Here is a 24,032-nt window from a genome sequence, read left to right on the forward strand (position 1 = left end):
TGCTCTTGGTCGGGACACCTCCCTGTAGTCCAGGTTGCTCAAAGCCCCATCCAGCCTGAATGATTCCAGGAAGGGGGCATCCACAGCCTCACTGGATAACCTGTTCCATTGTCTCACCTCCCTCACGTTAAAGAATTTCTTCTGATACCTAGTATAAATCTACTCTCTTCCGGTTCAAAGCCACTTCAACTCACGGTGTTGCTACCTGCCCTTATAAAAAGTCCTTCCCCAGCTATCCTGTAGACCCCCTTTTGGTACTTGAAGGCTGCTATGAGGTCTCTTGGGAATCTTCTCCAGGCTGAAGAGCCCCAGCATCTTCCCTTAGGTACCTCCATTAGACCAAGACTATGAAGGAGTATTATCCATTTTGTCTACTTTTAAAATAAAAAGCAGAAACTAGCTCACACAACATCAAAAGATAAAGACTGCAAAAAAAAAAGACATGCATTAATTCTGTTTGCTAGCATTAGGTGTACTTAAGTAGGCTGTCTAAAGTCAAACATTTTCTTTTTAAATGCAACAGTTGCACACTTTTATAGCACATGTAGTGACAACTTTAAATTTCGTTATTAGTGTGTTCATCTCTGTGCACAAACAAATCTTTCCTTACTTTGTAAAACATCATCTTCACTGGAAATTTGTCTGACTTCAACACAACCGTAAGGTGTTTTTTTTTTTTTTTCCCCCTGAAGTATCTGGCCTGTTCTACTGATAGGCTTACATGGCATCAAGGACGTTTGCTGCATGCTTATCTCAGGTTCAGCCAGTATTACAATAAATACCCTCAAGATGTTCCTGCAAGGACACCTGCAAATTTATCTAAAGACTGTCATACAAAAGCAGGCATCTGTTGTGCTTAAGTATTGAGTATTTAGCCAACTGTAGCACTGCAGAGGCTCTGAAAGCTAGATACAGATAGCTTCAAAGTATAAAGCAATTATGTATGGTTTCTTACACACAAAGCTCAGTAGGGCTTACAGAGCTACTTGGCTGAGGAGCAGCATGCTGACACCCCAGTCAGATGCCTGAGAAGTCTGCTGAGCAGGCAGGCATTGCTCATGGAGGGGGTGGTGGGAGCAGCAAGCTTGGGGCCTGGACAGACTTGCAGACTGTGGGTACTGCTAATCACATCCTCTCACCACACTGTCTACACTGCCAACCTAATCTACTGGCTGTGGTCTCGGCACTTTTCCCTTCATGATTTTATGATTTTCACATCCATTATTCTTGAATCCATGAGTAATCATCATAGAATTGTTTGAATTAAAAAGGACTTTTTAAAGGTCACCTCATCCAACTCCCCTGCAATGAACAGGGACACCTGGACACAGCAGCACCTGGTTGCTCAGAGCCCCACACAGCCTGATCTTGGGAGTCTCCAGGGATGGGGCATCCACCACTTCTCTGGGTAACCTGTGCCAGTGTCTCATCAGTCTTATTTTAAAAATCTTCTCTCATATACAATCTAATTCTCCTCTCTTTTAGTTTGAAGCCATTTCTCCTTGTCCTATCACCACAGACTCTGCTAAAGAGTCTGTCCCCTTCTTTGTAATAGCTCCCTTTCAGACACTGAAAGGCTGCTCTGAAGTGTCCCCACAGCCTTCTCTTCCCCAAGTTGATCAGTCCCAGCTCTCTCAGACTGTCCTCATAGGAGAGGTGTCCCATCCCTTGGATCACTTTTGTAGCCCTGCTCGGGATGCACTGATCCATATCTCTCTTCTATTGAATATGCTAACATCGCTGCCTCAGCCTGTAATTTCATCCCTTCTCTTCCTGGACTTTCTCACAGCTCCCTCTCCTGCAGTGGCAATATTTGTAAATCCATGTCCAGTATAGGCAGCTCTGCCTAGGACTCTTGGAAAGGAAGCAACTGAACCAGGTGGGGACGGTAACTGTGAGTTACAGGGAGTGCAGGTTATGCACTGGAGGGGCAAAGAGGAAATGTCCATGAATTACAAGTACTGAGAACTATGATTTCATTGTTGTTTGTGCTAAATGAAAAGTGATGGCGTTTCTCAGGCTTTTCATGGCAATGCAAGGATGGAACTGACAGTGAGTGCAGGAGGTCAATACAGGCAAATGCCAGGAGATGTTGGAAGTTGCTACCTTGGGACAGACCTACAGAAAAGAATTAAACGCCTCTGCAACTACGCTTTCAACTGGTAAATTAATTTGTTCTCACTAATTGAGGAAACCAGTTCTTTAAATAAATGTTCAGCAGATGGTAGATGAAGAAACAACTGCAAGACATTTCTTGTAGGTTTCAGAACTCTCTGGTGATGGGCACTATATAGGATATAAATTAAATGAGGAAGAAAAACATGGTAAGTTCTGTCTTTCATTTCACAGTGGAATCCATAACTGACTCATGTTATTATTACACTGCCAAACAACAATAGCAATTTAGCAGCATCTCTGTTTCTCCCACTCTACTGCAGAATTTTATCTATCTAGAGAACTACTGCTTCCTGCATTCCTACTTCATTCAGACACCCCTTCTTACTACAATTTTCTTTTAAAATCAACATTTAAAGCTTCATTTAATTACTGCAAAACACAAGTGAATAGATGGCTGCTTAAGTCAACACAATAAAAAAGGACTTTTGCTTTAATGCAATTACTAGAATTTCCCTGTTGTTGTTTTACATTGTACATCGCTAATTTTATATGCAGTAAAAAACAGAATTAAAATTTTAATCAGGCTGAGAAATAAAAATTCTGGGGAAAAGAATGAGCCAATCTGAAAAAGGAAGTAATTCATTATTTCACTATTTATTCCTCAAAATTAAATCTTGGTGTTCAAACATACAACCTAAATCTTACAAACCAAATTTAACTGCATGTGCGATCTGATAAATAACTGCCATATGCAATCTGCATTTCCAATTAAGGCAGCTGCATTACCTAGGGAATGTTACATGGAAGAAAGATGTCTAACAAAAACAAACAAACAAAAATCAATTCTGTTCCTAGGGCTTGATTAATGAAAAAGCAGCAACAAGCCCCAAACCCCATACCCAATTTGTGGAAATGGCTCGTTGGCATGGAAACCAGAGCATGCATCACCATTCGGGGGTGCTAACAATATCCACATCCAACACGAGATTTCAACTTAGGAAAAGGGGAGAAAATAGCAACATTTTTATTAAGCAGTTATTGAACTGTTCCCAATCTTCCTCCAATAAAAACAACAACAAAAACATAACCAAAAAAAAAACACACCAAAACAAAACAAAAAACCAGGAAGAATCTACACGAACGTAATAGATTAAGCTCTTAAATGGACCCAACTCTGTGGTCTGAGCTTTTACACTCATATGGATCTCATTTTGATCAAGCAAGACTCCTCCTTGTGAAATTAATTATTGTCTGAGAGCTTTACATCCAGCTGTGCTCTCACTGTTGGGTTCTCCAAGCACTGCATTACAAAGAAAGTAACAATAGGATTTAATATTAAGTTTAGGAGAATATTTTTGTTGGTAACATATGGCTTTGTGAAAAGCAAAAATCACCCTCCCCACATAAAGAAAACTAGGATTCTTTCTGTCCTTTGCCACCAGCAGTTAAAAAAACACAGCAATAAACAAACAACAAAAAACAGAACAGCAGTAGCAATTCTGTGTGTTTTCAGAGAGCATTTCATGAAGATCACTGCTTCACCAGTTTCTGGCCAATTCTTGCTTGTATTTTCAATGAACAATAGTTTGCAATACAAAGAAAAACTACTAAATTGCCAGCTGCTAAGACTTTCATATTGGCTTTTGTTTGATAGGTGTTTGATAGCCTCATCACTCTTGCAAACACTTTTCTCCTCCCACGAAAAGCTTATTTACCAGTCACTCAAAACACGTCTTGCATCTGAATACCCATAGGGTGAACATTACATATACAGAAACACCTCAGATTTCAGGTATGATTTACTCTATAGATTTCTCAGCAAAAGTCAGGGAAGGCAAGAGGAAAGAAACCCCATGCATGTGGCGGTATTTTCTTATAGCACGTTGGTTTAGTGGTTGGCAATCCTGCCTATGGCAGGGTTGTTGGAACTAGATGTTCTTTGAGGTCCCTTCCAACCCAAGCCATTCTATGATTTTGAAGCTAAGCATCCAAGAGCACAAGCACATCTACCTCTTTAAACTCCTGATATACAAAGACATACAACAGCTCCAGTTCCGAGCTGCCAGACAGCTTAGGGAACATGCTGACCCCCTCTGCACTCTAAGCATTTTCCTCAGAACATAAGCAGCAGCAGCAGCTATACAGTTAGATTTTCTTTTAAGCACATAAGCTAGGACTGTGCTTTCTTCCCGACTCAAAATCGGATCAAGGGCAAAGCATTAAAAAAATTGTGTTCCTGTGGCTTATGTGCTCTAGAAGTCGTCCTTTATGATAACCTACCTTAAAAACAGAACAACTCTCCTTACCTTGCTCGTATCAAAATCTAACCTAACAAAAATACAATCCATAGAAAGGTATTAGGAAGGATGACTTAAATGTAGATGCTGTATTTCTAATTCCCACAGAGGCAAAAACAAGAGCAGAAACACAACCTAATTCTTTCAGAACACCTCACTATCCCGTGAACTGAAATTTCTCATCAGTCTAATCAGATAGCTGGGGACTTCTAGATGCAGTCTACTATAGGCAGAACGATGACCATTTTCATGGATATAAGTAATGATGACATTTCTCCTCTCACTTTGTATTATGCATTGGAATAGGCTCTTTAAACACTGGAATAGGATCCCCAGGGAGGTGGTTGAGTCACCATCCCCGGATGTGTTAAAAACCATTTGGATGTGGTGCTCAGGGACATGATTTAGCGGAGGGTTGTTAGAGTTAGTATGGTAACTAAGGTAGTATGATTAGGTCGTGGTTGGACTGGATGATCTTTTCCAACCTGAGTAATTCTATGATTCTATGATCTGCAGTTATTTTCATATTGGATTAATCTCCATACTTATATTTATTAATACATCTTCTGACAGCCAAAAATCAGGGATTACCTACTGCACATTTACTTATAAACTCAGTTTTACTTGAAAGCAATATAACACTATTGTTATTTTCCTTTCCTAAACACCACATAATACCCAGAGACAGATGTGCTCAAGTCCTGGTCTTGCACACTCTCACATTGCTCAGAATGCCTTTTAAACAACTGCATTCTAATAGATAAATAAATATCTGTTCCACATGGTTCAGACGTCAGGTTGTTCAGATGTTCAGGATAATGAAAAAACTGAACTTAGGGTAATTTGCAGTCCTCCTTTAAAAACAAACCTAAATCTTTCCTCTTGCTAGTCATTCTGTATAACTTTTTCTTTTTACTTTAAGGGATTAAAAACAGAGAGCACACAGATGAACTTTGGGGAGAATAATGCTTCTCCCACTACCCCTTACTTTTCCAGTGCAAACCTGTCACCATCAGTTATGTAAATGCAGCTCTACACTTACTTCAATAAACATTAACAAGAATTTTTCAGTATGACTGACCAATACAAGTTCTAAAATAAGCAGACTACTCTGTTTCACAGTGTGCCATTACTGGTGCTCTCATTCTGAAATACAAACATCACCGACACAAATTCATAAAAAAAAAAAAGTCAAGAGAATAATGCAGTATTACAAATTTATTTAGTTTCTTGAAGTCATCTTTTTCAGCATTGAAAATTTCACACATACAAAACAACTTCTATGCATTAATTCCTAAGTATGGATTGTATTATGAAGTGCTGTGCTTTTCCTTTTTTTTTTTTTTTTTAAACATCTCATGAAACAAATTTTTCAGTTATAAATTTGATAAAAATAGGTGATGCACCACCACTTTTTTTTTTTTTAATAAATGAAATTCACCTCTTTGGGAAATAAGGTTTGGGGTTGTTTTTTTTTTTTTTTTCTCTTAAACATTGTATCATGAAAGATACAGACCTGAAAAAGGGTAAACAATCATACACAAGGCATAAACTTTACACAGAGTAGTTCAGAAATTTTATAAAGAGATTTGGAAAAGTATCTAAAATAGTATTATTTAGTACAAAATCTCAATAATAAAATATTGCTCATAATAAATAAGACATGAGTTTCATTAATACTGTTCTCCTGTTAAAGCTCTCTTTGATGTAACATGATCAAATCTGATCAAAACTCAGTTTTTTGTTCCTCCTTTGTATGAAGTAGGCAGATTTACTTCTGTATGGAATGGGCAGGTTCAGGTCGTTCTTTGTTAGAAACAATTTCATTATCAACAGAACACAAAATTTGGTTCCAGGTTCATGCATCATTATGGGCAAAACAAACCAGAATGGGAATAAACCCCATTATAATAGGTTTAAATACCTACAATATTTGCCTGTTTTCTTAAAACCCAAGTGGAAGAAGACTTTATATGGATTAGGAATGCAAAGAGCAAGCTGCCTGAGTTTCCTCAAAAGCTTCTAAATATCTGTGCAGCTGTATTTAATGGTTACCAAAGCCACCAGGGAAAGTCAGCTCTATAGGGGATATGAGCTGTATCCCCATCATATGGGGACATTTGATTTCATTCCCGCACGTCCCATTTGTAGACATGGCAGTTTGGAGCAGTTCTTCAGCAGCTGCTCTATAGCAATATGACGGACATTCAGTTCTGAAGCCAGAGAATCCTTTTCTTGGACTTGCTGCGTCAGTTCCTCAAACACATCTGCAAGAACATTGATTATTAGGTTAATGCATTTGGTCACCGTGCTTTTATTATAGAGTTAAGAAGCAATGGTGAACATAAATATCTGTGCCTTCTTAATAATCAAGTGGGCTCACACACAAGAACAAGCTTCAGCACAGCCTGGTATATGCGCTGTATATTAAACAGAATCACCAGTTATGTTTTAGGGGACCTGAGCCAAGGTGGATCAGTTTGTAACTCGAAATGAAGCTGAATCCAGTTACAAAAAAATTAAAGAAAATGCACATTATGTGCAAGTTTGTGTCACTCAAGAAGGTTACATAATAGAAGCACTCAAGTTTCTTGCCTGTGCAACAAGGTGCAAAGAAATTTTAGTTCAAAACTTGGCTGACAGTAAAGCCTTCACTTTTTTTTTTTCTTTTTTAATAGAAGATTCTTTATTACAAAGCAGTACAAAACCAAAACAAAGAGTACTGAAAATTTCTCACCCTGGATTTGCTTCAGCAGTTTTTCAGTCAGCTGTTTTAACTCTCCAGGAGTCATCGCATTCACTGTAACAATAAAAATCAGTTATCACTTTTACAAAAGTAACACGAACACCTCTAAACAGATTGCCTTTTTGTCTTTCTTTTTTTTAAATTTGCAGCCTAATGATCAATCGTTGCATGACAGCAAATCAGAGGCAGCACTGTTCATTAATACATTTTAGAAAACTTGAAAATCATCTCTTGACATTGACACAGATTTCAGTTCCATAGGAAAGTCCTTTCCTCAATGTCAAATCAAGCACTCAAAATAGAAATGCCCAGAATCAGAATTGTTTGTCGATTGCTTTCCGCCTTTTAACACTTCTGACAGCTTAACATGTTTTCCACACTCTGACCCCTGCAAATACATCTGTTCAGCTGATGGCAAGCAGCCAATACTGAAGCAAGTCTCTCTCTCTTTTTTTTTTTTTTTTTTAAGTCCGTAGGAAATCACCCCTGGACAGAATTTTCAGCACATAACTACATTTGTTGCCTAGAAAGTTCTGTGTTTTTGGCGTACAGAAATAATATCTCCATAATATAGAAACCATAACATAGAAATAATGTTTCCACACAGTAACTCGGTGACAGCTGATGAAGAAAAACCTCAGTTTGATGCAAGCAAAGACCAACGTATAAAAGGCTTACTTCTCATCTTCCTGCATTACATTTGTAGTGAGAACTAAATGATCCTCTGCATGATTCATAAGCCCCTCCCCCCTTACATCTCAGTTTACAAGCACACACTTAACTCATCCTCAGAGGAAATGTGTATTAAACCTCAACGGAGAGAATTCTGGAAGTATTCTGTGCAGATCTGAATCAACAGTAGTGAGTAGGGAAGCACTGTCCTCAGCTAGATGATGTGGGAAGAGGTTGGTGCTACTTCTGCTGGGTGATGAATTGGACAGAATGGCAGAAACTGATGACAGTGATAACAAGGACACTGAAACAGACTTTAATACCTTGTAAACCCTTCAGCCTCCCACCCCAAATGGTGCAGCTTGGCAAAACTATCTCACATGGAGCCTAAGGAAAAAGCAACATGCTGCAAATAACAACTTTTGCTCAGGGATTTTTGACTGCAGGAAGTTTTTCTGTTGTTAAACTTTGTCCTGATGAGGCTGATTTTTACTTACCCCAAAGAGAATATTTTATTTCCCTATGGTTTCTCATCCAACCTTTCTCACATCTTGCAATTATGGAGCATTAACTTTATGTTGCTACTGCCAAGTTAAGGAAGTCAGTAGCAACTACAAGAGCCAATCTGTTGTTACTCAAGACATAAGGCCACTTCATAGGGAAGCAGATCTGCTTGCTTCCTCTGACAGCTAACTACAGCAGTACTCCTTTCAGCTATCAATAGAACAGAAAATTCGTCTCTCACATCTTACTATCCTTTAAAAGTTAAGACTTCTTAAACTCCATGAAAACCCTGATCAGATTTAATATGGTAATCAATAGCTTAATAAATAAATACGTAAGTAAAAGTACAAGAAATCTTTCTTTCTACACCCATCCTTAAGAAATTACTTTCTACTTCACTGTTTTCATTAACATTTCATCAGCTGTAGCAAGGAGGTAGGTTCACCCATTATGCTTGTGTGTATATCAGGACATATCAGCCCTGATCAGTCTGCATATGAGGACATATCAGTTATGTCGCCTAGTTTTGGTACAGAAAGCCTGACTAGACTTTTCTCTAAACTTTAGATAAGCACCAGTCTTCAACTGAGCATCATTCAAGGCAGAAGAGCTAAATACTGCAAAAATATTACTTATACTATAAAGCAAAAATGTCTTAAAAATGCATTACGTAGTAGTAATAAATAGGGGAAAGAAAAATAACATGTTACCATGCTTAAAAAAGCTTTATATTCCTGTGTCTTGAAATCAGAGAGGTAAGTTTCAAGTGACTAACTGCAGTTAGATAACTCCATAAACCAGGTCAAGCTTTCATAATTCCTCTATTAACTTCTGCCCTCATGTATTTAATCCCAATTTCTGACTCCAGAAGACAGGTGGTCAAACAGCACAACATATCTGTTTTGATTTATGGCTTTAAGCCTACTAATTTATTACAAATGCAATATGAAACATCAGTTAAAATCTTCTTGCAAATAATGAATAACAACCAAACTTTGCAAGGATGAGTTTTGTTAGTTCATTAAAAATAGGAGTCTAAAGAAGCTGATCCTGACTTTTTTTTTTTTTTTTTACAGTACCCCCTTTTCTCACTCTTCTGATATTCTGAGTTCTACTGTTGCCTTCTTTTCCTGCTACCTAATTTTTCCACTTAACATTTTATGATCTTTTAAATCTTTCTCTTATCTTTTGAAATTCAGAAGCACTTTCCAATTACTTTCTGAAGACTTTTCTACAGATCACCATCTATAGGAAAAAGGAAAATTAATTTTTTGCTGCTTTCAACATCACCACAGTTATCACAAGAATCATCAGGTCTACTGTACAGTGTTTGAGATGACGTGGCAGCGTGAGGGCCTTCATACTTCCCCTATACTCAACAAGGAGATGAAAAAAATCTAGTGACGTGTAAACAGAGTCCACTGCTATTGGCAACATTTAACTCTGTATGTTGCTTCACAGATTTGCCCTGCTACTTCACCTTTAATTTCTTCTGCTGTTTAGAGTGGCTTCGTGCAAAAGGTAACTGGAGATACCTGACACATGGATTTCAGGAGTTTAGTAATTGGCACAAGCAGCACTGTTTGACTGACATAATAAAGATTCACCACAATCAACTGTAACAGTAACTTTTTTGCATGAATTAAACATGCCTTGTATCACTTTGGTGCATAAATAATAGAAAAGCTAAAAAACAAACACGAAAATATCAAAACTAACAAATGAACAGCCTCCCCCCCCCATCTGTTTAGTTATGCTGTCACCTTATTCACAGATTTTACAGAAACTCCAAACCGTTAAAAGCTGCATTCCAGACTGTGAATTAATGCCTTGTGGGAACACTAAGTGATCAACAGATATTTCAGAGGACACCCCTTGCTTGCTATGCTGCATTTAAATAGAAATGCACTTACATTCTTCCCTGCTGTAATGAGGATGCCTTCTGTGAACACTGGTGAGTGAATCACTTTCAGCTTTTTCAGTTTTCGGGGCTTGGCTGCGATTAGACCACAAGACACTGCTGCAACAGAACGTAGCACCTGTTTCTTGTAACATACCAAGTCTGAAATCAGTGGGTTCACTTTGTTCTAACAGACTTTGTGAGCAGTTTGAGATGCTTCCAGAATTTCCATCTATCCATTTTGCGGAGTATCTAGGTACTGGAGAGTCAAACTGTGGGAGTAATTTTCTATCAGTCTGATGTCTCAAGCTAAAAAGTGGGTGTTGGGATGTTTTTGAGCTTTCGGTATCAGAGTCTATATCCTTGTTTTGTGCATACTGTATGATCCAGTTAATTTTTTTGCTCAAGATACTTTTTACTTCTGCGTATGGGCTTCTAGAGAGCTTTGAACGTGGGCAGTCCTGATTTGCAATTAAATGGAATTTTTCAAAGCAGTCTCTGTGTCCCCTTAAAGATCTTGTATGTAGAAGATCTGACTTTGGAACTCCTGCAAAGACACAATAAAAAAAAAAGTTCAATTAATATATATTCAGATCTCTTTTTTTCCCAAGTCCCAACTCATAATTAACCAAGAAAATAAACTGTTAACTGATGCTTTCATATTAATAGTCTAATCACTGAAGTAAAGCAGGATATGTGACAGTCTAAAATGATCTCAAAGTCCACTCATCTCAAATCCTTCACACACAAAGTATTTTGCACACAGTAATCCCTAGTGCAGGAATTACAGATTACCTCCACATGCCTCTCATGCAATAACAGAGGTGAAGCAAGCTTCCAACTCCATATACACATTACATGAAAGCTATACAGACATATAATCTGTCCTAAATGATTCCAACTACATATCACACATTTATTCGGAACAATACTGAAGAACATCCTGATAACAGTCACTTGTGCCCCTACCTTCTACACATAATGCTTTAAGCCATCTGTTTGGATATTGCAGTGTGCAGGTTTGTATCATTCAAGGGGTTAAACATAATGTAGACTTCAGTCATAGTTTATTATTTCGCATTACTACAAGCCTATAGCTGGGATAAAGAAATAATTTCTAACACTGCCAACACTTGCCAACATGAAATCATCCTGAAATTAGTTTTGTGTAAGATGGTTACTCATTCTCTTTGATTGTCCTCTCTTAAAGATTAAGAGAGCCACAAAGATTAAAACAGCCACAGCAGGTAACCTACTCAAAGAAATTACTAGTGGTTAACATGTTAAAAAGTAACACAATCTATGAAAGGCTGACAGTCAATAAGCTAAGCCTGATGGCATGAGAAATAACTATTTCATAAAGCGAATAGCGCTCCAGTACCAAATTACTTTCTGCAGTTTCAGCAGATAACTTATTCAGACTCACTACGCAGTAGATTCAAAACCTAAGTCTAGAATATTGAGCAGCTAGGCTTTTATCTCAATCAAATACGCTACTAGGGAGATTCCCAAAATTAACAAAAAAATAAAATCTATAACACAAGCCCCTGATTACAGACAACCAAAAGCTTGCCTGTGAACCGCTGGCTGAAAATGCTCAACACTCGCTTAAGTCAAAATATTTACAATCAACATATGAAAATATAATTTGATCTTTTAAGTTGGGTGAGCTGCCACCATTTTACTTCTTAACACATAAAAAAGCGATACAGAAATGATGTAAACAGAGGAAAAACCATGAATTGCAACAAGATGTGATAAGTGACTTTAAGGAGAAATTAATGAAAAGCTACACATTACAACAAACGTTACATTACAACTTAAATTCTTGTGGTGAAGCCCATCCCATCCCAAACAATTAACAAATGACAACTTGTGTTAAGTTTGCATGAGCGCACATACAATTTATGGGGCAAAATGACAATACTGAAAAACAATGCTTTATCCTCAGCAGCAGAGAATAAAGATCAAGTCATGAGAACAGACACTCCTGCTATCCAGGAACTAAGTATTAAAATGAACCCTAACCAGAGACAGCTTTTAAGAAAGAAGTTCCCCAGGAAAGTACAAAGACAGATGTCCTCTTCATGGCTATTGGATCAAGATTCTTACCCAGCACTTCAAAATATCTTTCAATCCCTTCCAGCAAATAAACATCCACTAACTTAAGGTCAACTTGGTCTGTCTACTTGTAATGGCTATTTTCCCCTCTCTGTCTCTCCAGAGACATTAAAAGCAAACAAAAATAAGCACAAAGCATTCATTTCTAGTGCAAAGAAGGAAAGGTAAGACATTTCACTTCATGGCTTACTAAAATAATTCAAATATAACAAGTCTGCTTAAGTCACCTAATATCTTCTAAACTCCGAAATCTTTAATCCATAAAGGAACAACACCGTCAGTTAAAGTTGTATCTTCACATTTCCAAACCTACAAAAACTAAGACTAATCCTTTTCAGTGTTATCCGTTTTACCCATTTTTTTCTCCTTGTAAATTTCTTCTCCTTTTTGAAAAAAAAAAAAAAAAAACAAAAAACCAACACCAGTCCTGTGCAATTTCCCATACGATAACTCTGAGGAGTTCACCTAACAATTTCATTTAAGTCGAATAAATGAAACCACTATCTTCTGATGACAGGACAGAGCAACTCTGTCTAAAGCAAATACTTAAGGTTTGGCAAAAAGGAAGAGAGGCAACTCGAGGAAGCACAGTTAGCAAGGTTTGGGATACAATTTTGTACTGTTCTGTTTTTTCACATGTATTGCCATATGCGATACTTCCAAGACATCAGTCTCCTCCCCACTAAAAATTAATAATAAAGGGTTCACACATTTAATCTTCACTGTAGATGTTAAACACTCACCTATTTCTGTGAATCTGAGATTCAGTGAGATAGAATACTACTGTATGAATAAAACAACGGAAAAAAAATTCCAAACAAAAAAACCCCCGAGATCACTGAAAATCTCAGCATTCTTTACTAGTTGAACCATATTCTAGGCATGACCTCTTCTTTCCCAGACGGTATAAGACTACACAAAGCAGAAAAAGCACAAGTATCAGTCACACAGAAGAAGTGAAAGTGCACGATGGATTTATAAGGGCCCATCTGACTTTCATGTCTTAGTCATGAGCATAAAGCAATTGAACATTCTTTCCTACTGATAAAGTTATCTTTCAGAAGAGTTCGGAGCATTGTTAACTTTCCCGCTCCACAGGCATGCTGCTCAAAGAAATAAATCCATTTTATCAGAATCCAGTAACAATCATTGCTAATTTCATGTATACCTGTTACAGAAGGAAAAAGAGCTTACTTCAAAATGTTATTATTTATCAGCCATAGCATATTAGCCCTGATGTCACTATTTCTGAAGAATGAACAAATTATTATAAAACAGAGTCTACAAGAATAGAACTCCCATCCTACACCAAAATGTATAACCAATCTCCTCTCTTGGTGCACTGGAATAACTAAACAAGTCTATCCAGGTACTCTTCATAACAATAAGGAAAAGAAATCATACAAAATTGGTTTAAAAGATGCCTTCAGACTAGCACAGTTGCTTAAGCTTTTACATATTGATTTAGTCTTAGAGAAGAAGTTACTTTATTCAACACAAAAACAAAGTAAGACCTCAGTACTTCGCATCAAGCAATACCATAGTTGATGTACAGCTAGTTCTCACAGGATTTCAGCTCTGTCTCAACTCTCCTGTTTGCTAAAATTAATCTCAATCTTTTTAGCTTTTGGCTGATCTTTCAGGTCAGCACACACAGAATCATCAATGTTTTTTTTTTGTTTTTTTTTCTCCCCTATTTGTAGGAACATGTACGTTTGTCTTACTTTCCAAGAATAGGATTAGAAACTAAGTATGTTCTGTCACTCAGACTTGTTTTATCAAAGAAAGATAAAAATACTCAAAAACCCAACAATTCCAGAGCAGGGAAGTTCTACATCAGGCCTAAGAGCACATGTTGGGGGGGGAGGGGGGTGGTACATCTAGAAAACCATATCTAAGTAATTCAAGACAGATGCCATCAGGAAACAAGATTATGCGATAGATGACAATTCAAATGAACAAGCTTCAAAGGAAGATGCCAAACCTCGAGACAAATAATAAAAGAATGTGCTTACCACCAATTCCTGACTCCAATAACCTGTGAAATATATAATATATCACCTTTCTCAGCACTAGTCTTTGTATGCTCAGCATTACCAAAACCAGAAAAGACTATGGTAAGAACTTAAGAGATCAGCATTTAGGCCAAAAATTGAGAATTTTGCTTTGTATGCTAAGCAAGAAAGAAACTCTTCTTCCATGCCACTGTAATTCTCAACACTGAGTTCTAACCCACTCCTGCAAAATAATTTTGTAAACAAATTTGTAATCAAGCAATATATGAAATAGCATATATTCTTCTAATTTCCAGTCATTCTTAAGAGTAAATGTAGCAGAGAAGAGGGAGAACATCTACTGCAAAACTAGGCGTGTAATCAAATTCTATTAATTCTATGTTACTTCTACTAGAAAATAAATCAGTTTGCATCAAATTAAAGTTTTCTTTTGAAGTGGCGAATCTACAAGGACTTAATTTTGTCCTTGCAAACAGCGCATCTAGAACAACTATGTGACTAGCTATGCATAACTATTCTTCATAATAAGATACAGCATGAAATTGAACTGTTTGCTCATATTTATAAATGAGGCTAGCTAGAACAATAGTTTGATTTGGAGATAACTATAATGAACAAGTTCAATTCGGGAAGAATGCTCTTGAACAGAGAGACTACTTCACATTTCTTCACAAATGTATTCATTAAAAAAAGATCATTAGCCTGCTTGTTTATCTTCCTGCGTTTGTTGCTGTCGTTTGTAAATAATTCTTAATCAGTCTTGCAGTTCCATGTTAAAGAAAAGCCTGCATTCCATTTTTAGCAATTTATAATGCAATGCTGGGAATAAATTGATTTTTGCAGCAGTGAACAGACTTAGGCTGAACAGTTGAAGAAAAACAAACAAATAAAAAAACCCCACAGAATTTAAGATGGAATTAATTAAAATGAACATGGATAGGTCTAGACAAAGTTAATTGTTTCAAGTTTGTTCTTTAATACTGCTTAATTAAAGCCACATTAAAATCTCTTTAAAGAACTTACAAATACTTCTGGGTAAGATTTATACCTGACCATAGGTAAAGGAAAACTGCAAAATGCTAGTGGTCATCATACATACAAATTCCATAATTTCATGAAGTACATATGGTTATTAAGGGTAGCAAAATAAGAAGAAATGCACTTCATAATACAGATTTGTACAGTCCTGGTAAAGTCAATGAAATGGATGACTGAATTATAACACCTTTAGTTTTTGCTGGTCAAACACTGCCTTCACAGCCACTGAAAAACGTGTTTCAGGCACAATCCACTTCATCCTAAGAAGTTACCTCTAGGAATATTTCTGATGAGCATGTACATCTTTTTCTGTAATCCTGTAAGCAAGAAAGAGGTTGTGAAGTGCTTCAGTCTGTGGCTGCCTTTAAGAGCTCTGGCTTCAACTACAAGTACTGAAACATTCCATTTGCAGCTCTCCTCAGCTGTCCTCCTTGCCAGCATACAGTTCTACTCTTGCAACATTGATGCTTAAACAGCCTCTAAACAACTGCATCTTTATTCAAAACACTAAGATCAGACAAGGTCAGTTTTGATTTGTCTCATGTGTAGGGCTAGGACCTGCAGCACAGAAGGTAATGCTCCGAGACATTACATGTTCACATCTACCCTCTAGTCAGATCATTCAGACTGCTAAAAGAAGAGGGTTGTTATCCCAAGACCTCTTCAAAATACATTAAATAAAACCAGCCCATGACTACCTATGACAGCATGTCACCCTTACATCTAAATGACTAGGGGTGGAGGAAAACTGTTATTCTTAGTTGCACAACTCTGCCAACACTGAGAAATGTGATCATTAGAGACTTATCTCCAACATATCTGCATGACAAGATTTAAAGCCAAGTGCTACTTTCTAAGTGTATTCATGCAATTTCACTGCAGAGAATCTTGTGATTTACTAGATTAGCTGGAAGAAAAAATGCCAGTGCTATTTATTCATTAACTTCCAAAACAAATGGTAGATATTATCTTGTTTGCAAATTAAAATTCTCTCTTCACTTTCGTTCGATAAAGCCAGTGCATTCCATACATCAGGTGGGGACACAAAACCTCCTACCAGATTCCCATCAGCTTGCTTATACTTTACCATATAGCAAACATATCCCATATAAGATAGAACATAGATCCAATCGAGTCTTTCAACAAATTTCCAAAATTCATGCTCTCTAGAAAAGATTTTACTGCTGTATTAGATGAACCAATGAATCCTGCTGAAAACTTCGTTACAGGAACCACCATGTTAGATGTGTCTCACATTTCCTAAGGAAAGACTAGTCAGATTACCCAGAAAAGAACAAAAGTCTTGAGACAGCATTTCTGTATTCTGGATAACACCAGGTATGTAGGATTAACTGTTCAAGTTACTTGCTTACATGTCCAAACTTCCCTAGCTTAAAGACTTCAAAAATATAATTTCAGAACAAGCCACACAGCTCAACTTACTCAGCAATACTTATATGGCACTTCATGGATTAAGAATACCATCTCCAAATGTGTTTGGACTTGAATTCATAGTTAAGAGGTTTACTGGAAGCTGCAGCTAGTTCTACAAGTCCATTCAAGTTTGCAGAAATGAGTCATACCCCTGGACAGCAAATGCTACCTTAACACAAGATTTGATCTGTCTGCCTCAAAGGACAATGATGAAAGTTTGTAGCTTTTGTTGCCAGAATAATGCATTTTAGTTCCTGTTATTCTATTAACATTGAGGGGGGGGAAATATAAAAAAAGTACGCATAATACTTTGGAACAGAATGAAAGTAGAACTGTTTCCAATCTTTTCAACTACACCTTACCATCTATTTCATTTCAGTGAGATATTCTCCTGAAAAGAATAAAAGTAAAGTGAAACTTTTAAAGAATGAAATCCCACTTTTCAAAGATGAACACAACACAGAATAAGGATATGGTACAAGATCTTACAGACCTTAGCAAAAAAAAAAAAAAAAAAAAAAAAAAGGAAAACAATGAAAACAGAAAGGAAAACAAAAAACAAACAAACAAACAAACCAAGACATTAATTATAGCATCTTTGTCTCAACCGTGAGACTGGGATGCACTAAATCTTATGCTGAAATTGCCTGAAATATTGAGTCTATCTGCACTTTAAAGTACCACGGAAATTAATCAATGCAATTACTGAGTTATCTATTCCCCCACCCCACCTTTCACATTAGAAGGCCTGCAGTACAGGTTTAGGTTTCAACTTCCAACATTTACCATTCAGCCGCTGTTCAACTCTAAAGAGAAGCAAGTTGTCAATTAACAGCACCAGACAAGCAAATCTGTAAGTAAAAATCAGTTCTATCAGATCTTCCTACCTACTACACACTGCTGTATTTCAGAAAACTAACACACTTTAAAACAGTTTTGCATGAAGATATGCCAACATAAAAACAGGGTAAGATAAACATGCCATCGTGACAAATAATAAAAACAGAACTGTGAGTATTACAAGTTTTGAAACCATAAACGAAAAGGCTCCTGTGAAGAAACTAGTCTCCAACTAACATACACTGCCTTATTTCCTGACTTACGCAATTGTTACACGTGAATTTAAAACACTTCCTGTTTCAGTCACAGATTACTAACACTGCACCTATTCAAAACCAAGACTGTACACAACAATCTCTGATGACCACTTTGCTTACAGAAGGCATACAAAAGGCCAATGTCAAATCCCAGCAGATCTGCAGCACCCATATACTCTAAATCCTACTTAGAACTTTAAAACTGCTATACAGGACCAGTTTAGTTTCCCAAAGCATTGTTACTGCAGCTTTGCATTTCATATTTAAGTACTTTAAAACTTAAGCATCACGTTAACAACAAAACCTGTTAAATCACCCGATGATGATCCTTAAGACAAAAGCTAGTCTGGGAATAAACAAAGTGTTTTCACATAGCTTAGTCCACTCAGCTTCCTGAACAAATCCTCAAAGCATCTAAGCAGACAGTGAAAGCATGACAGATGAGAATACTGTCCTTTTGTCCATCCACATTCAGACTGAAGGTCAGCAAAAGCACTGCTAGCCTCTCCTCTACTTGAATTTCTTCCTGTTCCTCAAGAAAAGTTGACAACATAATAGGAGAAAGTTTGAAGTTGCATCTTGGCTTTTTTTTTTCTGTATGCCCATTTGCCCTTTTCTTCTTGTTTGGCTACCAAAAAAGTTCCCTTCCAGGAAGCTTTCAGAGAAATGGGCCCTATTATCACATACACCATGCCTGAATAAATTCAGTGATAGACACCAGAGCTGAACTCCAAGCTGCACTCAAACCAGTTGTTTCTGTGACTTAACAAAAACACTGAGAAGAACCACCATGTCTAAAGCCACCTTTTTTTTTCCTTCCCTTTAAGCAGTAAAAGTCTAGTATTCAATATGACAGAGACAATATTTCTGATTAAAAACAAAGGTTTTATGACAGCATAAACAACATTTTTCTTGTTCAGAAATTCAGCAATTATCCAGCTAAGGCAGACAAAGCTTTCTGTTCAAAAGTCTTCCATATAAAATGACTGGAAAAAGAACGTAAATATTTATTTCAATCATGCATCATTATCAATCTATTGTCCAAACAAAGCTATATAAAAACAAACAAGCGGCAGCTGAGGCTCATACTAATATTGAAGCAGCAAGATGTGTGTTGAGTCATTAAAAATTTGGGGTGTTCCCTGTTTTACTTGTTTCTAATTATTCATCCACCTTAACTGATCCAGAACATTACCATCTACACAAACTTTTACAGCTGCTGAATTCACAGATGTGAAAATACAGATTCGCCAACAGTCATCTATAACATGCAACTAGCTGTGACTCTTGTACAATAGTTTTTCCACAGTTTTCTGTACAATAAATTTTGTTTATGTACCTTTGAGGAAGTCTGCTTTGGGCAGCTTGAATTTTAAGTTAGGTCATTTTCACGTCCTGGATTTACAACTGAGAGCTCTGAGGAAAGTGATGCTGGCAGGAGTGAAATCAGTGAGAAAACTGCTTCTATTAAAGCATTAGAATACTACACCATTTTAAACAAGGAAATTGGGAAAACCACTTCCAGAATTTCATACGTGAAAGTTGCCATGGGCTGCTGCAAATAGTGGAATACTTAAGCATCCTGCAAGATGCTTAGCTGTGACTACGTCGCAGAGGGAGAAGGTAGGTGTGCACATCAACACTAAAACGGAGCAATCCTTCAGTGCTGCCCTAACTGTTACATGAATATCTGTAACAGCCTATTTCACTTAAAATTATAACTGAACACAATGAGAGTTCTGTATATGTTTTAACTGCTTAGATTATTAAATATAATTTTTAAGTAGAAAAAAACTCAGTAAAAACGACCCACACTTGTACATCTAGGACAGTACATTTACAGAGTTTACATAACTTTGATTCTGCACAACAAGCCCTTATGTGAAGTCTGTTAAAACAGAAGTGGCAAGTTGATAAGAAAACATCCAGTATAATATCCTGAGTTAGTGAATTATCCATTCAATTCCTTATCCAAAATTGTTAGAAAATTGCTGTTATTTATATATACATATTATATTTTATTGATATATATATAATATATATATATATATATATATATATATAAAAAATCATAGTCTTTGTCATTGGAAAATACAGAAGATGAAAGCAACAGATATGCCACAGATATGCCAGTAGGAGGAATACGGTATAGAATACGGTAAAGAATCAGCTTACATATTGGATCAGCCGAAAATTCTTACAGGGACACATTTTAAAGTCATTTACAGAGGCAGTGCTCCACTGCTTATAAAAGTAACATAAGATAGGGCAAAGACGACAGATTTATCAGAAAATGAGGTACTTTTTATTCTGCAATGATCAAGATATTAACACTTTAATATTGCTATGCAAAAGGAAAAAAAAAACCAACCATGATAGCCTTACGTTCCTGAGATTCAGAATAAGCAACATGACCACTGGGCACAATGCTCATAGATGACAGCTCACACCCATCAGAGTTGAGCGTAAAAAGTTTCAGTGTACTCACATATATCAGACAGACTGAATCTTACTCTCACCAAAAAACAGGAACATTCATGAAACAGCTTTAAAGTCAATTGCCCTCAGCAGTTTAGATTAGCCTAGGTGGTCACATGCCTGCAGCATTGGCAAATACCACTTTCTGTAAGTGGAATACCCAAAAATCAAGTAATGGTGCTTATGTTTAAGAAAACATAAGAGCTTACTTGATTTAAAAAAGGGAAATCTCTAATGTACTAAAAGTAACGAGATAAATTCATTCAATAAACAAGGCTTCAAGTTGTAAAACTACAGAAAAACATTTTTTGAACCTATGTAATTTTGGAGGTCAGAAACAACGCTTACAAGGCCAGCCTTTTAAAAATGGCAAAAACTCTTACTTCACAGTCTGTAAACTATAAGGAAGTGCTTTAGGAGCGGGTTGGACCAGATGATCTCTGGAGGGCCCTCCCAACCCCCTACAGTTCTGTGGTTCCATGTGAAACTTCAACATGCCTGTGACGATGAATCTGGTTTTATCATGTTGCACATATCATCTTATGAAAGCACACACCAAACCTCTGATAATTTCTATCAAACACTGATCTGCTTCCAAGAAAATCACGCGATGAGATTCACAGCTGAACTGAGTTCTATCTGTAGTTCCACCACCACTGTCTGAAGCGCCGAGCGAAGGCTGAACACACGGTGCTTTCCACCTGAACTGACGCCAGAGGTCTGCGGAAGCTGCTGAAACCTGATCACATCTTTGTAAGTGTTATTTTAGCAAGCCTCAAAAACCTACTGTTACCAGGAAGGAACCTAATTCGGTCAGCCAGAAAACTTCTAGCACACAACTTTCCGAAGCTCTGTGGGTGCTTTTCAAAGAGCTCCACCTGCACCCAGCTCCACACACCAAGGCAGTGACACAATAGGAGCCCTTCTAACACCGTACCTTCGATGTTCAGCTCGAAACAGATGTGGCAAAACGAGAGCGTCTCCTTCTCGGTGCCCAGCTTGCAGACGCTGCACACGTTGTCATCGTCCAGGTCGATGTTGACGAACTGCTCCTCGTTCATCGTGCTCTGAAAGAGGAGGGAACAAGGCGCGAGACTGTTACTCCAAGCACCCCGCAACATCCCCGTACTGCTCCCCCAAGCCCAGCCGCGTGTAGGGCAGCACTGTTCCGTCCCGCCCAAGTTTCCTTCTCAAAGCACGAGAGGCGGCGCGGCGGCCGCATGGCACGGAGCTCGCAGAGCCGCGGCGGAACGAGCCCCTCTCTCGCCGCTCCCCCGACCCCGCGCACTCCCTCCTTCCTCGCAGCCCTCCCCGCGCCCAGCACACCGCCGCCGGCGACCCCCGAGCTGGAGCTGCCCCCTCCGCGCACCCCTCGCCGTGCTGCACTGCCAACCGCCCCGCGCCGCACTCCACTATTGTTCGCCGAAGAGCGCAGCCGGAGCTCAGCGCCAGCACCGCCCTCCGCTTCCGGCCGAAACCACGGCCCCGGCGGAACGGGGGGGGGCTGCGCCGGGCGGGGCGAACTACTGCTCTCCGCCGCGCCTCGGTGCCAGCACCACCCCAGGGTTGCGCCGCGGGGCGGAGGGGCGGGGCGAGCCAGCGGCCGCTACGATCCGTGCGAGCAGCGGGTACCCCTTCTTTGGCGTCACTTAGGCTCTTCCGGAGCCTGGCTGTGGTGCCTCCCCCGCGGCCACTGGGGCGGCTGAGGGGAAGCGTGGGCGGTGCCACGGCTGACCTGCTGTGCACCCTCCTCTTTCCTCTCCGCGGTGCTCTCTGGCGGGGGCTATGGGCGTGCTCTGCGCTTAGTGTCCTCCTGGCGCACCCCGAGTGTTAACGTGGTGGTGATACGTACTGCACGGTGCTGTTGGGGTCCGAGTCATTGGGTCGCGTGAGAAAGGACAGATGTCCTCTGTGTATAGGAATTGAAACTGGGAAGATGAGCTGAAGGCAAGGAGAAAAAATCAGGATTGCCTCTTCTGCTCTGTGCAGATGTGGTCTCACCTCGAGTACTGTGGACGGCATTGAGCACCGCGGTACAAAGAGGGCATGAAACCATGAGAGAGGGTCCAAAAGAGGGCTGCGAAGATAATGAAGTGTCTAGAGAAAGAAGCCTTGTGGCAGCCTGCTCCTGAGCTCTGCTCTCTGGTGACAGCGACAGGACCAGAGGGAAAGACATGGAGATGTGTCAGGGGAGGGTCAAGTTTGGGTGTTGGGAAAAGGTTCTTGACCAGGCAGTGGTTGAATTCTGGAACAGGCTCCCAGGGAGGTGGTCATGGCCCCAGGCCTCGCAGAGTTCAAGGATTGTTTGGACGACGCTCTCAGACATCTGGTCTGATTTTTGCATGATCCTGTGTGGAGCCAGGAGTTGAACTCAATGATCCTTATGGGTCCTCTAACTCAATATTCAGGCTATGTGGTGTCATCAATGGAATGCTATCCAGAGAGACCTAGACAGGCTTGAGCAGTGGGCCTAGGTGAACTTCTTGAGTTTCAGCAAATCCAAGTGCAAGGTCTTGCACCTGGGTTGTGGCCACCTATGCTATCAGTTCAAACTGGCACATGGAAGGATAGCCCTGCTGAAGAGGAACTAGGGGTACTGGTGGATGGCAACTGGACGTGAGCCAGCAGTGTTCCCTCACAGCCTTGAAAGCCAACCATTTCCTGGGCTGCTTCAAAAGAAGCATGGCCAGCGGGTCGAAGGATGTGATCTTACCCCTCTACTCTGCACTGGTGAGGCCTTGCCTGGAATGCTGTGTCCAGATGTAGAATCCTCACTGCATGAGAGATGTGGGCGCATTAGAGAGTGTGCAGAGAAGGACTACAAAAATGCGAAGGATACAGTACCTCCCCTACAAGGACAGACTGAGAGGGCTGGGGCTGTTTAGCTAGAGATGAGAAGGCTCTGGGAAAACCTGAGAGTGGCTTTCCATATCCAAAGGGGGGCTATAAGAAAGAAGGAGACAGACTCTTTAGCAGGGTCAATTTTGGTAAGACAAGGGGAAATGGTTTCGAACTGAAAGGGGACCCTTAAAGGTCAACTCCCCTGTTCACTGCAGGGGAGTTGACCTTTAAGCGTCCCTTCCAACTCAGATACTTCTATGATTCTATGATCTGATACCACATGAACATACAAAGCTGACAAATCTATGCTGAATTTTAACAGTGTCCTTTCATTGGCTCAGGATGAGCTTGCTCTACTGTGAGCTTTCTAGGAAAGAAATGAGTCCTTGGGGATTGTTGTTACCTTTCACTCCCTCGGGAGAAAGGAAAGAAAGTTGCTGTTGAACACAGAAGTTGTGTGCATAAAAGTGGAAATGGAAGAGGAGAAAGGAATATGTAAGAGAAACAGTGCTGAAGTTGCATGCATACTTGTTTGACATGATGGGAAATACCAAGTACCGACTGTAAGTGCTGTCTGAACAGAAAGTAAAACTAACTCAGCTCCATGCTTGCTTTCAGAAGGTTAAGCCACAGATGGCAGATTATGCTTTCCTGAGAATTTCCACAACTCATGGAAATTACCTACAATGCATGCCTATATGTCGAAAGTGGGGTTACCTATGAAACAGCTACATCATCTTCCAAAATCTCCTCTCTCCAAACACATTTGCC

General features: G+C 39.1%; 1 protein-coding gene across 1 annotated transcript; it reads right to left on the reverse strand.

The window, feature by feature from the left end:
* Positions 1-5,618: 5,618 nt before the first annotated feature.
* CUNH21orf91 (chromosome unknown C21orf91 homolog) lies at positions 5,619-21,872 on the reverse strand. Its single transcript, XM_042810897.1, has 5 exons — positions 21,790-21,872; positions 21,358-21,487; positions 10,251-10,784; positions 7,153-7,215; positions 5,619-6,682 (listed from the first exon to the last, which is right to left on the reverse strand). The coding sequence occupies exons 2-5, from the start codon at positions 21,479-21,481 to the stop codon at positions 6,522-6,524; spliced, it is 882 nt and encodes a 293-aa protein (XP_042666831.1). The 5' UTR covers positions 21,482-21,487; positions 21,790-21,872; the 3' UTR covers positions 5,619-6,521.
* Between the last annotated feature and the right edge of the window lie 2,160 nt (positions 21,873-24,032).

Source organism: Centrocercus urophasianus, unplaced genomic scaffold, assembly GCF_019232065.1.
Source record: "Centrocercus urophasianus isolate 14NV4802_14NV808 unplaced genomic scaffold, USGS_Curo_1.0 seq_12, whole genome shotgun sequence".
Classification (NCBI taxonomy): domain Eukaryota; kingdom Metazoa; phylum Chordata; class Aves; order Galliformes; family Phasianidae; genus Centrocercus; species Centrocercus urophasianus.